The 17,387-nt window shown below is 39.8% G+C and overlaps 1 protein-coding gene across 2 annotated transcripts in view; it reads right to left on the bottom strand.

The window, feature by feature from the left end:
- LOC133121699 (VPS10 domain-containing receptor SorCS1) overlaps positions 1–17,387 on the bottom strand; it is a 154,450-nt gene that overhangs the window by 65,155 nt on the left and 71,908 nt on the right. For both annotated transcript variants that reach the window (XR_009708040.1, XM_061231089.1), the window contains exon 3: positions 2,268–2,367. Coding sequence is in view for 1 of the 2 variants with exons in the window: in XM_061231089.1 (XP_061087073.1) it covers positions 2,268–2,367 (100 nt within the window). In the remaining variant the exon portion in view is untranslated. The remainder of the gene's footprint in view (positions 1–2,267; positions 2,368–17,387) is intronic.

The raw sequence follows: 17,387 nt of genomic DNA on the forward strand, positions 1-17,387 counted from the left end.
AGGTTAATAACTCTGAGGCTACTATGCATTAGAGTGCATTAAATGATAAAGGATTTATCAATGTGATTTTTGCCCTTTTAAATTCCATATTGGCACTTGATTTCTCTTTGATGTATGGTAGAACAGATGAGTGAGGTTCAGGAACCTGATCCAGTGGAATAAATCCTGCTGAAATACTTTATTTGGATGGCAGAAACGCTTGCTGCCAAATTATAAGTTGGCGGGACAGGCCCACTCCTCTACGATCAGAGTCTCTTCAGAGGACTGCAAAGCTCAACTCCTTCACACTGCCACTCCATCAAGACTGAACCTGAGTCGTTTTATTTCTTAATTTATTTATTTCACATACTCTTAACCACAAATAAAGCTGCAACCTTTTTTTATCCACGTAAAATCTTACATCCGCAGACACCAAAAAACCTTACACATTGGATCAGAAGGTACAGATCAGCGCTGTTGGACTACAGTTATTTCAAAGGAGATGTGAACTAAGATTAGAATGTTTTGGGTTTCACGGGACAGCCAATTAAATTATCGCAATTACAAGTGGAACTCACGCTTCCCTCATAAATACTCGTCATACACGAAGAATAAATCCTCGCATCCTTCAATAGAAAATGATGCCACTGCAAAGAGCTTTTTCCCTCAGAACGGCTCAATAAAATAACTGGGCTTTATCTCAGTTACAAGAATAGCTCGTGATATTGAGGACACATCTCAAAGTCAAATGAAAGCCTTTCAACCGATAACTTTTATACATCCATTTACAGCTGGAGCCCTCAAACGGAGCACAAGCCTCCAACAGTCCTTGTTACATTCCAGCTTTTACACACCGTGCTCTAGTCCACTCTGCGGACGAGAACGCTGAGTGCCTGTACGTAGCACTTCTCTGGCGTTGGAGGACATGAAACAGTAATTCATACTTGTAAGTGCAAGCTTGTCGCACTTGTAAAAAATATGAAGGGCATTTGAAAGTGTTTGAATGCATAATTGAGATTTTGTAAATGGCTAAATTGATATTTCGCTCCGCGTGCACAGTTGCCGAAAACAAAGTGGAATCTAAGGCGAACGCACAAGCTAGCGCAGTGATTGGCTGGAAGGTGAACTTGACTGACGCATACACAGTACATCCGATTAAAGTAATTTGCACTTTTTATTTTTCTTCATTTGTACATCAAAACAAATAAAGATTGATGTGATTGATTGAACGTTAACTTCTTTTACGTCCACTCCACTTAATAATCGGAGAAATCGAGTCATTCCAATGAAGTGTCCCTGACAGACACTCGCTCCTAAAATGTATTTCAACAAAAGTAGTTTTCACAAAAGCTTTTGAACCCATGAGCTTGTGAAGAGAAGGTCCATGTTGCACTCGTTACCAGTGCGCTCTGTTATTTTCTGGACTTATTTTCTGTGGTAAACCAGTCTCTGCAGGCAAACCGTCCTTCCCATAAAGCATGCTCTATGATTTGGTGACATTCCCTCTCAAATGCACTGTGGCGACAATAGGAATAAACAAGATATGTCACACACAAAATCCCATTATTCTGTTCCCAGAATTCCCAGGGAATGATGCATTTCTGTGGCAGAAATGTGTCACGATGGCATCAGAGCTTTGCCGGTCAGCGGATGATTTGTACCCCAGGTCTCAGGCTTCTTAACGGAGGACAGCGAGAACGTTTCTCACCTGCGGAAGAGGCGCTAAATGATGCCATATGTGCGCTGGAAGTTGTAATTAATTGGCGATTAATCTGTAATTAGCTCCATTATCACAGCCCTTTCAGACTGCGGAGCTACAGAAGGGGGGAATGGATGAGAGGGAAGGCTAGGGGAAAGAGTTCAGAGCCTAGCCATCATGCTGACAGGGAGCTCTCTCCCTGCACTGCAGAGTGAACGATCGTAAATATGAACCCTTAAGTCTTCCTTGGATTTAAACTCCACGATTTATGAAGCCTTTTCCGCCCAGTATATATTTCACCGGGTTTAGCGTAAAACTCGGACCGTTACTATTAATGATGAGAGCACTGTCCGTACATTCCACTGAATCTCCAGGCAGAGATTATTTAACTACACGGTTTGTCATTCATCTGAAGCATCCATCTCGCAGCTCTGAAGTCTTCCAGTACGTTGGAGGAGCACAGAACAGTAAGTCACCAAACCTCATATGGTTTGGGCGTTCCTTTGAAAACCATAGAACATGGAAATGGTCGAGTCCGATATAAATAGCTATGGGAAACGTCGATATGATAGATATATTAATGGCTTACCTTTCTCTTGTTATTGGGGCTGACATACAAGTAGCTCAGAACGGTTTTTGCTCCCACTTTCTCGTTAAGTTTCTCGTATGTCGTTCCGTAGTCTGTTGACCTGTAATGAGATGAGAGCAGATCCATTTTACAGAAGCTGTGGAAGTCAAATAGTAAATCCTACGAGATCCCCTGACAGATTCTATATACCGCAGAGCACAATATTGTAAATGTGAGGAGTTTTTGAAAATATATTGATACATATATTTCATAGCAATGTATTTTCTGATATAAACCCACACACAAACACACACAAAACAATATCTGAGAGTGGCAATATTTTGCCTATTTGCCCTTAAACTGTGAAGTGTTATACTATCCTGTCTGATGCTGATAACATTTTATGTCAATACATTGCAGTATATTTATGTAAGTGCCAGAACAGGGACAGAATGGGACCAATACTACGCCTAAGGACTTATAAACAAACAATAAACAAACCATGAATCATCTGTCCATTGGTTGACATTTTGCTTCAGTATCTGACATTCCTTATGTGATTTAATGAGTTCATATACATTACAAGAACATTGTCCTTCATCTAAAACTGAGGTGTCCAATCTTAGCAAAAAAGGGTTGGGTGTGGGTGTACGCATTTGTTGTAAACCAGAACTGCCACACCTGCCAGCACTTAACTAATCATTGTCTTCAATCGAGACCTTGATATGGTGAATCAGGTGTGTAGAATCAGAGATGGGATATAACCCACACCGGCCCTTTTTCGATTAGATTGGATGCCCCTCATCTAAAACCTGACAATGTCTCCTGTTTTCATTTTGAAAAATCTAACCTCACAGTTCCCACACCGTCAGAAGGGGCACAGCAAATAAATTAACACCCGGCTATCACACGGAGAAGACAAATTCCTTTATACTATTCTGACCCAATCAGTTGGAAATTCAAACCCCAAAGCAGCAGGCCAGACTTAGAAACTTTCCACTCGCTCTCAGTCGGTATCTCCTATGTAGAGAAAACAGTGGTGCTGTCAGGGAAGTCAAGTCTTAACTATTCTCCACCTCTGCTCTTTGGGAGAAAAAAAGAATTCCGGAAGGTTCTTCCTCTCGGCCTTCATGGTGGTAGATACGTTTACACTTACCCCTAGGTTTTCACATTTGTGGTTTGAGTATTTATCTCCCACATCTCGGGTCACTGTTGTTCTTAACCCCAATTTATGTACTTGTCTTCTTGATGCGTGCCGTTCTGGATTCTGTCTCTGCCAAATTCCAATGTAATACACTGTGTGTGGCTCCTTTCTTTTTTAGCACACTTATATTTTGAGTTAAGTTTTTGTATTTTATTTATGTAGTTATTTAATTTAGAGTAAATATGCATCTCGTGATTTAAATGAATACAAAAACTTTTTAAGCCATTTTTATAGCTTTCACATGAGATTTTTTTTCTGAAAAAATGTTTTGTTAATTGCTTAACATGAACTAAACACATTACATGCAAAGCAACTTACAGTTGATTAGACTAAGCAAGAGATAATCTCCCCTGCAGGGATGTGGGCTTAAGGGCCTTGCTCAAGGGCTCAACAGCTGTGTGGATCTTATCATCGCTATGGATTGAACCACTGACCTTGAGGGTCCCAGTCATGTACCTTAATCACTAGGTCACCCTGTGGGGCACATTGTGCATCATTTAAGCCCAAATATAACAAAAAAGTTATAACAATAATAATATTAAAAAGAAGTTAGAATAACCCTAATCTAATAATAACTAATAACTATCTTCCCCCAAGGCACTAGGAAACACACAAACACTAGCTTGTAAGGAATCCAGCAAACAACACATTTTATGCTATTTCTCGTGGCTCAGATCTGATTTGTGTATTATATTATGACATTATATGTTTGGACATCTAATCAGAAACTGAATAGCTACCAATGAAATTGTTTTCAAATTTTCAACATCAAACATTTTTGGTTAGTTAACTTGTTGCATTTTACCAAGGCCATTCTTAGTGTCACTCCTGAAGGGAAAGCCCACAGTTACCGTTGCTCTATAACATCTTACATTGTAAAATCAATTGCTGTGTCACTGGAAATTATCATCAAAGAAGTCCAAAGAGAGATTTGTGTGCAAATCTTTCACAATTTCTAGTACAAGTACTTTTCTAATAATAATGTTGCACAAAGACTGATAAAGACAAATGGACACTCAGGCAATGATTCAATCAACACTTGTTCTTTTTTTTGACTTACAAACAACCACAAGCTGTTTAGTGTTTGCTGAACCAATATTAATTTTGATTTGCTCAGCTGTGTGTGAATGAATGAATGAATGGATAAATGAATGAAATATACAAATACAAAAAGTAATTTTATTCAAGAACTGAGCTTGAGCAAGTCTGAGCCTCCTAGCTGAGACAACCAGATTTTCTTCCAACATTTCCTGGTACTTTGCTGAATTAATTATGCAATTTATCTCAACTAGTACCACTGAACCACTGACAGCAAAACATGCCCGAAGCAATCAATGACCCACCTCCATATTTGACAGTACGTATGAGGTGCTTCTTCTTTGATGTATTCTTCTTTTGCTGCCAAACATGTACATGGTGCATATGAGCAAAAAGTACAATTGTAGACTCATTTGAACCACAATTCCAATGGTGTTTTGCAAACTCCAAACACTTGGTATGGTGGTGGGGTTCTAGGGTCCTTTTTCAGACGCAATTCTTAAACTGTGATCCTTGGGGTCTTTATTGCCTCCCTCATCTCCGTCACTGTCCATGGGGACAATGTGCACTTGTGTCTTCCTAGCAGGTTTGTAACCATTCCCTATGGTCTACATTTGTTTATTATTGTCCTTACAGTGCTAAGTGGTATGTTTAACCGTTCATGTTTTCTACCCATTACCAGACCTGTGAAGGTAAATTACCACTGGTCTCTTTTGAATTGACAATTCTTTGGCTTTTCCCATGCTCATGGATGACAAAGCGCTTTGGCATGCTGGTTACATCATTTTTATACTCTAGTGAAACAGGAACTGATGAAATTACACAATATAGTTTCTTTAGACTGAGCTAAATAAATCAGTAAAACAATATTGCCACTTTAATTTTGTTTTATTTACAATAATTGTTAGGGGTGTATATAGTTGTCCCACATGTTTGAACATAAACATATACTACACCTGTGTTGTTTATTATATACAGCCTTTTTTCTTCATTTTTATCAAGGGCGGTAATAATTCTGGAACTGACTGTATGTGCCACACACATGCATATAAAGGCCCCAAGAGGGCTATGATAACCGCAATGCACATTGAGGCATCGTAGCAGTTACTGCATCAGTATTACCAGAGTGGTAATACAGGGGGTGGGCCATACACATAACAGCAATATCAGGGCAGGCCTAGGCTTGAGTTGAGACAGATTGGGAATGTGGGGGTGGGCATTGGAGGCTGATGGCTATTGGCAGTAAACGCACATCCTCCTCTCCCAGTTCCACCGCAGGCCACGGCGAACCCGACGTCCATGGCAGAGGACACCCGACAGCCGGCACATAAGAGGAAGCTGGCAGGTAACAGAGGTGCTTTTGGCAGGGCGGGCGTTCAGAGGGAGGTGGCCTGCGGTACGCAGCCGAGCGACGGCAGCAGTCGCAGCCGCCCGCGTGCTCCTCACAGTCCTCCACGGCGCATCGCCGCTCTCAGCCCAGCGCGCCCCACACAAGGACAGAACTGCTCATTTCAACAGCGTTTACAGGGCACTGTCTTTCCTGGAGGAGTTGATGAACGAGCGTTTGAAGTACACGCCCAATAAAAACCTTTACTTAGCTGGACTGTATGCTTTGATTTTTTCTTTGCTCGCAATGATTTTTTTATTTTTTTATTTTTTTTATCTACAACAATCTTTTAAAACCCATTCATGTGAAGTGCCCTGTCTTTTTCAGCAGACTACATTCGGATGCCAGGGGATTGCTACTTGTGGTAGCAGAGCTTTCATTTCTACTGCCTTTTTGCACTTCAAGCTCCTGAAATGTGCTATTGTGGCCCACCCTGGCACCCATCATTTTGTGAACTGTCTGTTGCCTCATGTTACCCAGCCTGTGACCTTTGAAAACAACAGCCTTTTGTTCACTACTCGCCCCAAACGAAATGGAAATACTGGCTCCTTTTCTTTTTTTGCCTTTGCTTCAGCCTTTCACACTCATATCATAGACAATAGACTACCATGCAGGGCCCCAATGCTCCACTTTTCAGCCTTCAGCATCTGGAGCAGTACTGTCAAACTCTAACCATGGAGGGCCATAGGTCTGCAGGTATGACTGGTTTTCTTCCAATTGCAGCCAATTAAAAGCTGGACGGAAAAGTGTGTATCCCTTAGCTGATCAATGACATACACAAATCACAGGTGCTGAAACACACAGAAAACCATTAGTTCCTGTGGCCCTCAAGGACTGCAATTGGACACCCATATTTTAGACAAACAAGACATTTGTCCAAGCATTACCACATGCGGATGGGTTAATTCACCTTTGAGAAACTACTGGCTAATAGCTGTGCAGGGTTACACAACGTTGATCTCTCCAAAATTCAAACAAGTATCTTTTTTTCTGGACCTATTTAAGGATCCCAATTCCCTGCACTTAGTAGGCCTATTTCAACTGCCATAGCCAATTTACTCTCCTCCTGTGGAAAGTCTGCTGTTCATTATCTTTTATGATAAAAACTAAAATGCTGACAGGCTACTTTAATCTCGAATGAGAACTATTGTCTCTTCCAATTTATATGCGGTAAATACGTGGTTCAAGATGCCCGGATGGTTTTCTCATGCAAACCGAATGCTTGAGCCTGCCTGTAATTGATAATGTAAAATCCATAGGCTAATGACTGCGTGATGTGCTTGTGTTGAAAGTGAGAAGTAAATTACTGCAGGTATATGACAAGCCCAGGATACATGGCTCCTCTTCATTTGGTATTCTATGGCTTCATATACAGTGCACATAGATAAATAATGTAAGCCCTTATGACTCTTCCCTTGAATTACTTCAGGACATTAGATTCTTGCAACGGATTAGATTTTCGATTCTAAAAGGCAATACTTTCATCATCTACTTCATGCAACAGCAAGCATGAATATATTTCGGCAAACGTTCCACACTTTTCTTTCCCAGGGACTAGTTCTCTCTTCGCAAAAAATGTTGCCAGTAATTCGTACACGCTTAGGAATTATACTGTAAGCATCCATTAGACGCAATCAATTAGTGATATTCCTAACATAAGATAAATCTGAAGACAATGCACGTGGAGAAGTACAACAGACTATCACAAAGAATACTGTATTCCTGACATGAGGTGAACATGAAATATAATCTTACACATTAGTGACACATTTGTCAGCTTATTCTATGTGCTACCACAGTCATTTGTCTACAGATATATCTATCCATTTCCTTTTTCCAGTTTAGCTTGCAGAATGTGAGCTTGTAACAAATGCTCTTGGTCTATGGGCAGGAAAAAAAACCTTCCTACCTGTGAGCCGCTAAACCAAGCACGTGCCACTTTCAAACTTTCGTCAGAAACAACAAAAAGTGATTTATGTTGAGAACACAAAGCCCCTGATGCAACTGGTTGGGCTGAGACAAGGTATTGGTACAGTCTAAAATGAGCAACCGCTCTCCAAAGACAGAATTCTGGGCTGCTTGGTAATCCCACCGAGTTCATTTCTTTTCACAGGTTGTTTCCATGGAGACCACAATCCTTCACAACTGATATGCAGAAATGTTAGTTTCTCAGCAATCATCACTTTATCTCTATTGCTCCACAGAATTTAGCAACAAATACATCAGAAAGCAAAATATACCATTTGACATTTGCTGTGCTTGATCTACGGGTATGTCTTGGGAGTTGCCTTTAGATCAAGCCTGTAGTTAAAATTATGGGTACGGCACTGATGGTAAACACAATTTTAGTTTCTGAAAAGTACTTTCCTTTTTTTTCCATCCATATAACTTATAAGTATGAAATTAGTTACAAGAGTCTGAATCAAAGCATATCTGTCTGGTGTTTCTGCTGTTTAAATATGTACAATATCTCTGGACAGTTCACAAATGGAAAACACAATAGTTTAATACCATTTTACTGAGGTCAGAAGCACTGTTTTACAGTCTACTCAGTTGGGTTTGAGAGTACTATGAAAGTTTGATATAGAGTGGTCAATGCACTAATGTGAAATTTGTGTTAAATAAAATTGCATAGTTGCTGTGTTTCAGACAGCCCATTTCCACTGCCAGCTTCAATCTAGCTGGACAAAACAGGATAAAATCAGCCACTCTACTCACGTGCATGGCTAACAAAGGGAAAACAGAGGAAGAAAATATGCACCGTAATAGATTGTGTTTCCTTGTACAGATTGACTCATATTAGACACACAAAAGGTACACCCTTTTCAAAAATCCTCCACAATTGTCCAATTTAAGAATACCCTTTTTTTATCACAAAGTTGTATAGCATAAGTGGCCATTTTGACACAAACCAGCAAGGCGAGAAGGGCACGTGCATTTTTCATTTTCTCTTCTCTCGAATTTATTACGAAACGCTGGCTCCTGCAGAGAAATATGAGACCGCCGTCTGAACTCCTGAATTATTTGAACCAAATTACAGCTGTAACATTCGTCAAGAGGGAGGTCATCGACACCTGGACCATGGGACAATGACATCATCTTGCTATTGATCAGCTCCTTATGGCCCGGCATGGGCCTCCGTGATTTAATGTCCAATGATTTAGTTTTAGTGTTACTCTGAGCCTTATGTGTTCCCATAGCAACTGATCTAGATCCAGGGAGAAGATAGAAGGTATATAGCAGTTGTTCAAGGACAAAGTTGATACACCTCCAGCTGCGTGCGCGCGCGTGTGTGTGTGTGTGTGTGTGCGTGCGTGCGTGGGTGCGTGCGTGGGTGGGTGGGTGTGAATGCATGCGGGTTGTGGTGATGGCCTGGAATTATTTCAACTAATGGAAATTAATAAATTAGTAAGTGAAGTTCTTGTTTTGCTTCATTAATTTCTTGATCTAATTTTATGCTATGCAGTTTCAATTTAATAATTTCAGCTGATCTGCTTTACTTTTGTATTAATTCAGCCCAATACATAATGTGTTCACAGGTCACAGGTGATCTGACTTTCATAAAAGGCAAATTCAGTAGACACTTAGAATCAGTCAAGTACAGAATACTTGATCCATCCATGCCCCTTCTTTACTCATTGAGTTAAACTTTTTTTTCATAGTTCAGCTTTGGCTTAATGTTTAAGACTTCTCTTATAACTGCATCTCACCTTGTTGATAAAACAGGCTATTCACCAAGATGCAAATGCCGAGCATTATTCCCAGTTGTGTATCATTTTGAAAGTCCAGTCTGGTGCTATTTCATTTTGAAAACAGATTGAATTTTGATTTTGTATTTAGAGTGCAACATTTATACTGGACAGCAGTATCCAGTTGGATTACAAATTGAAAACGCACCACATTTGAAAAGATTAGTATTACGTTCATCATATGCCTAGATTATATAAGTAGCAATAGCAGGCTGATGTTCAATTCGAACACAGTTAGGCTAAAACTTCCAACAAAACACATTAATGTAATAAGATTGCTGTTCAGTGACAACAAATTACCATTTTGGCAACATTGTGTATAGGGTATATATGTGAACCGATTAATGTTCTAGCATTCACTCACAACTACTCAAATTAAACATATATATCAGTTTTTATATTGCGCCTGAAGTTTTTTTTCATGCTCTTCATTCCCCTGGACCTGTGTATTAATATTGATACAGGTAACCTCACAATTTCCTTGCAGCAGGAATGAGCTTCATTTCTTCAAGAATAAGCAGGTACCCATGCAACATCTGGAGGCATAACATCACTGTACAAGATGATAGTTGAAGTGTGTTTCTCTGCTTAATGACATCAAACGACTGAATAACCCGTTTTGAGTATTTGAAATACACATATGATCCAAGGTTATGGCTCAGTGCTGTGCCTTGAATCTATTATTTCATTTATTCTTTCAAACCTACAGTTAAATATTGATACTCTTAACCCTCAACAGCTATACTGTACAGTTGTTACACATCTGAATTAGCAGTGGATTCCAAACTGCCTATTCTCACAACTGTTGAGAGTGTCTTCTGTTGTAGTGCCCTTGAAACTGATGAGAACAGCAAAACTTCAGCTAACTTTCGCATACACCTGGCTTCAGTTTGCAATGTAGTCACAACACACAGTATTCCTACTTTTCTCTGAATGTTCAAATAAAAGTAGTCGAACAAATCCATGTAAATCTGGGCTGCTTTTGTGAATGCCGGCTGCGTGGTGCAGTGTTGGTGTATTCTTGTTGTAATTAAATTCTGCAAGAGTATGTGTGTTTCTCAAGGCATGGAGAATAGCAACCACAGCATATTTATATCTACAGGTTCTTGTACCAGACTTTGCTCTACAAACTCCTTCTATTTGGATGTTTCAGTGGTGCTAGCAGAAGAGAATCATTTTCACCAGGGACATGCATACTGTATAGTGGATGCCAGATTGGAGAGGACTCCCCAATGAATTGTGTTTAGAAGCACACCTGATATTATAATCTATTCATTTGCCTAGTGCCCTCATCCAGGTCAGTCTACAAATAGAAAACGCAGGTGTTTCCGTGCATGATTGCTTATTTCACAATGCTCCAATCCATTTGAGACTGGTATAGTAATATTTGGCATAGCTACAAATGAATATTTTAAGATTGTGTCCTATGCAATCAAAATGACAACACTGGCCTTATCACACTCATTTTTAGGGCTGGGAAACGTGAGCTGCGAAGCTACAGAATGTTCCACCATTTTAACTCACAGAGACCAAAGCATATTTTGGCTGATTTTACCCTCCTGTAACTTTAGTCTGCCTCTTCCTTCACCATCAAGCCATCACTCATTTTTCATTTTTCAGAACAGAATCACCTACATGAACACACCATGAAACAGTTGTAGTGTGTGTGTGTGTGTGTGTGTGTGTGTGTGTGTGTGTGTGTGTGAACTGCAATGAAAGACTGAAAAGTCAGTCAATTTTTTTATTTTATAACACACAGCCAACACATAATGTGTTCCAAGGCTTTCTATTAATATCTCTGTCACTCCAAGGTCTTGGCATGAGAAAACAACCAAAAACAACCAAAAAGACTGTGCCAAGTATTAAACTATAAACAACTAGCGTAACTATATAAATACATGCACAATAGTACTATACACACAATGTATACTACTAAAATGTCCTTCACTCCACAAACTCCTTTCTTGAGAGAGGCAAATATGGAGACTCTTTGCAGCTGCACTGCCCACATTCTTGATAGGGCATCTCCAGCTGTGATTGCTCAGAGTGTCTATGGAAAGTTACGAGAATTAATTTTTCAATGGAACTCTCTGATTCACTCTAAGATGTTGTCCTTCAAAGTTATAGATTGATGCAGCTTTGCATTGCCTTGGAAGATTCATGGTAAACCCCACCCCCATTGACATGCCTAAAACTGGCTTGCTTTACGTGATAGCGTAAACATCGGCTCTACGAGAATCTTAGGTTTTACAGTGCATCATTATGGGTCCCAGAGGGTTAAGTAGGCTACTCGATTCATAATTTATATGTGTATCACAGCTTGGAGAGAATGCAAAAAAAAACAGTCACAGTAAAATAAATAAATAAAGATGTACAAAAAGAGCCCCCAAGTGCGTTGTCGCACATGTCAAGAGGAGAGCGTTCACATTCCTCGCTGCTGGGATTCACCCGCAGTCAGGGCCTTCCACTGAGCACGCTCGGCAGCATCTGATTAATGAAATCTCCGAAGCTCGACACAAACCTATGCTTTCTGTAGACTGAGCACAAATAGACCTCAATTTAATCCTCCACCTGTGTCATAAACAACCAGAGGCAGGGATGATCCAACGTAAATGGGATGCTAAGATACAGATAGCACCACTTTAAGTAGTTCATACATCATTGACGATCCTCTCATAACATGGAAAACCTGTTACTATTTTGACAAAATTCAAAGGTCTCAGCAGATAATGTGGACCTGGGATGAAGTCAAAGTTACGTAGTGCATCCATTTTATTTTGATTCGTTTTTTTTTGTCATTTTCTGCAATATAGTGGCTTAATAACAGGTGTCTGTGGCTCAGTGTTGTGCTTTAAAACTATTTTATGTTTTGTTTTCTTTTTTCAAACCTACAGTTACAGATTGATCCTTTCAGCGCTCAACAGTTATACTGCACAAGAGGCAGGGATGGTCTAGGCAAATAGGATGGTAATATACAGATATGGCTCAGTGCTATGCCTTGAAACTATTTTGACATACTTCTGAACTGAAAACTTCAGGATGAGATCATTACTTGAAATGGCCTCTGCAGATAAGTTGGGAGAAATAAAAGTCCGTGCCAGTTCGTTGTCACTTTCTTAACTAATTTTGGGCTGGAAAATGGCCACAAACCCTAGCGGGAGAGAGGAAAGGGAGAGTGAGCCTGCTGTTGTTTTTTTCTCTTTTAGTAGGGTAAAGTACACATTTCATAGCTTAATTTAGGCCATTCAGGAAATCTGTCATCCATTTTGCATGTCGAGCTGTTTGCTGTTTGTCATGGGGCTTTCTGATGCGCTTAGTGATGTGTGAGATGCAGTTTCATACACTGGGCATTAATACTAGGTTGAAAACTGCATCTGCTAATATGAAACACATTATAAGCTGTCGGGAGTTCAGTGCACTACATTAGCATGCTGTCTCAGTCTGCAAACAGAACAGCAAATGGTCTGAAACACTGACATTTACACCCAGGCCTAACATGCTCCCCAAGCTTGTTTACTGACGGCTGAAGCTGCCATTTTGTCGCAGAGGATCTTTCGAAATTCAAAAAAGGTCAGTGTCATTTTAAAAACGGTATGGAACTGTAAAGTATGCTTATAAAATAAAATAGAATTTACGCGGTTCGTTAAAAAATGGCACGTGATAGGTTTCCTTCTCTTACTGAGAAAGACAGTGCCACACCCTATTGCTTTGCACTGTGCTGCTTAGCTAGTGTATGCATGTTATTTGTAAAATGCAAAAGAAACGCATTTGGCGAGAACAAACGCAGGTAATGCAGAACTTGAATGTTCGACTGTACATTTGACACGTCGTAGTTTGGGGATATTTCTTAACAGTACTGTTGCAGACACATAGCCGCAAGGCCTGTTGTCTCACAGCTCAGGGGAAATTAGCGCAAATGCTCGTTTTAAACAGCATATTGAGCCAAACTGCACCTCATAGCAGGCTCGTGTTCCCATGGCCAGCGGAGTAATAAAAAGTTCTATCTTCAAGCAGAAACACGGACCCCTTCCTGATCAATAGAGATTACATTACCGCGTTTTGTATTTCTTTTGGAATTGTAGTCTATTGCGAAAAGAGTGGACTTGGGTTTGGCAAAATTAAGGTGGAAATGTCAAGCAAGGGCGGTAACAGTACTGTAAGGAGAGGAACATCAGGGCAACAGTCAGAGGGAAAAAAGCATGAAAGCCATAGCTGATGTTTCATAGAAAAGTGATGTCCCTATTGATTACCAGCTAAAATACGACGCTGCCCAGCATTTCTCTGTTAAATTGTTTTGCATTAAAGGCTTTCCAGTTGGGCAGGGCTGCCTTTCCTCTTGGGGTTGAAAGCCCAGGCTGATAACAGACTTTTTGATTCTCCTTTTTTTCATCAACCAGCAGTCAGGTAAATGCCTTTGGGTCTTTTTTTAAGAAAATCTGGCTGTGAGTGCTTCTTTCGTTTCATGTCATGAAGTCGAACGGTGAGATTGATTTGTCCTAAAAATGTCGAGATGATGACACACGACAAACATCTATAGCCAGACTGTCAGGTGATTTGGAATGACACATTGTCAGATAAAGCTATGACATAAAAACAACTGTATGCACCTGCTGTAGCCAGTTCAACCCATCGTATTGATATCACACATATACTGTATGTACGTGTACATGTGTAATGGAGTGTGTGCAACTTGATGCATATGCCCGCATAATGCAAATGACATTATAACATACTTATAAACACGACTTCCACAAATCAGACAAAAAAACTGTAAAACCATACAACATGATTGATTATAAATTTAAAAAATCCTTGTGTTAAAATGATGCAATCAGCTCTCTACAAAATCAATACAACAGTTATTAATAATGTAAAGATAACTACTGATAAAGATTTGAACCTACCACCTACACACTCTCCCCAGAGGAACCCTTTTCAGTTCTTTATGGAACCCTCTATCATTGGTGTGAAGTGTGAAAGCTCCTAGACAAAGAATCATTTTGTTTGACAAAGAACCCTTGAACTAGACAGGGTTCTTCATGGGAATTGAAGGGTTCCTTTGCACTGAGAGTGCACTCTGTTGTGGAAGCATCTTGAGACATGTCATTGTCTACAGAGATTTGCTCTGTATGGCCATTGATTCAAATAAACTGCCTGCACCAGACAATGCCAGGCCAAAGAGAACCTCATTGGCAAACCAAAACCTGCTGGAGACCTTCAGAGTGCCAGGCAGTGTAGACTGAAAGCATGTGTTTGGTGGTTTGGGGGTAATTCTGAGGCAGTTGTATTTGGCAGTTTTTGCACTGTTTCTCATTAAGGACTGGCAGAGACAGATACTTCCTGGATTGTGGGATCAATCTTCAATCTTCCAGCAGCTATGGGAAACCAGGGGCACAATGAATGAGGCGTAAGCAGAGTGTGGCATATGCTAAACATGATAACTGAAGCTGCTATGCATGAAGGGGTGTGTTCTTGGGCGAGTGCATCATTTTAAATCAAAATGCATAAAATATAAACAAAAAATGATGTTGAATTAAACAAAAAGCTGATTTGTTGTCGCTGTGTTAAAATATAATAATTCAAGCACATGTGCATAGTGCACCATACTGAAAATGGTATGTTAAAACGAAGAAAATTCAATATTTCGTAAAATAGCACATAACTTGTACTGCAATATGGAATACTGGATTTATAAACTGAACATGGGTGACATAGGTGAGATTTACATAATTTGTCAAAAGCCAGTCTTAAAGAAATACGAGTCAGACTAACTGTGAATGATTCATTGGGCCTCTTTTTGTCTGTCTGTAAGATGAAGAGCAGGAGGTAAATCCGTCGTCATGGATTCAACTCTTCAACTCTAAATCAACTTCAGAGCTAATTAAATGGCACCACAGCAAATTCATGCTTTTTCCTCTTTTTTCCACAAACAGTTATAAAGAAAAATAAAAAAAGTCACAGATGTATGGAATTTAGGAATGGCTGTTCACTAAAGTTCTTCCCTCCAGTGTTACCGTAGCTACACATCATAAAAGCATGGTCTCAGATGTTTTTTTCTTTAGTGAATTGTGGTTAGCTAACTCTTAATCCATCCAAAACCTACATACACCCTGAAGAAAAATGATCGAGTGGGGCAGGCTGATACAGGAGGTAGGCAATATGCTGCTGTTCTCGTTGTGTTTACACGTCATACTGCATGTGACTAAAGCTAAAAGCACATCAATGGGCTTCATTTGGGACTGGGACTGCCGGAGAACGTTAGTAGCTGAGCACAGGCATAGATTCAAAAGGAAAACAACTGACAAATATGTATGTTCGGAATAAATTTTTTCATTATTAATTATTTTTCATTCCTACCTGAGGAGTACAGACAATGTACAGCATATTCTGATGACATAGGCAGATGAAGTTGTTTGATGGTATTGTTTGTAAAATCCAGTACTTTTTATGGCATGAACATCAGTTATGGCATGAACATCATATACTTAAGTTATTTAATCTAATGATTTGTAATCTTGTTCTTTCAAGTCTCATCTGTTTAGCAATGGAATAATTAGAAATGAAACTGAAGTATGACGTACTGCTTAAAACCATAATATTTTAACCAGTTAACCTCGTTTTTCATCTAGAAACAGTTGGACTTTTCCTAATTTTGTGGGACTACACTGGGCATTTAAATTGCTGTGTCTGTGGTGCAAAACCGGGGATACTGCTTAGTTAAAATTACACAGTCGAACGATGTCTTGTCTGAGTGCAACAGTAGTGGATCAAGCAACAAAGAAATTATGGTTTTATAGTTTAATGGTGTGGAGCACAAACCCAGTGCAGCATAGCACCCAGTCTACACTCCTGCTTCTGAGCATGCTGGGAGCTGTTCAGGATTGATGGGGAAGAAATCAATGGATCAAAGTCAGGCACATCCTATGAGTCTACTGACGACATACAACTGGGATGAAAATATCTTCCAGCAGGACAAAAACACACCCAAAGTCCAAAGCTGCATTGGGACAGACTTAATAAGAGGAAGTCAGTGTTCTTGTGTGTTCCATTCAAAGTCCACATTTCAATCCAAGAGAAAATCTAGGGCCAGATTGCTGAAAATCGTTGTCAATGAATGATCCACAACCGGCTTGACCGAGCTTGCACAAGAAGAATGGCTGAAAATTGTACCTTTCCACTGTGAAAGGTAGAGACTTCTCAAAGGTACAATTCAAAGATTGAAAGGTACAATTGCTGCCAAATGTGCTTCCACCGAGTAATAACTCGAGCCAAGGGTGACTATTTGCGCAATCGATGTTATTTTCTTTCTTTTTTATTCCCTTTTTTTTCTGACATTTAGCCCCACTGAAGTAAAATGAAGGGCGTGACACACGTAAGAAAATTCATGTTTACTTTATTATTAAAAACATGACATTGCAGTCACCCGGCTGATGGAATTTTGTGGCAAGGCTGGCCAGTTGCTAAATCTGCAAAGGCCCAGGACTGACATCAACATTAAAGGCATTTCGGACATTATACACATTTATTCAATACCATATGGATATGTGAACATCAATCACGCTGAAGCATGCTGCGATGCCCTGACCTCTATATTTGTGGGAGTCCATTGCCCTGTGGTGCTTGCGCACATTCATGTCAGTGACAGATGTCTCAAACTGCGGCCATTTATTTTATTATTTTCAATTTAATGACAAAAATGTAATACCGGTCTAGTAAACTGTGATTATATTATACGGCAATGTGAATTTTCTTTATGGATCATT

This window comes from Conger conger, chromosome 2 (assembly GCF_963514075.1).
Source record: "Conger conger chromosome 2, fConCon1.1, whole genome shotgun sequence".
Lineage (NCBI taxonomy): Eukaryota > Metazoa > Chordata > Actinopteri > Anguilliformes > Congridae > Conger > Conger conger.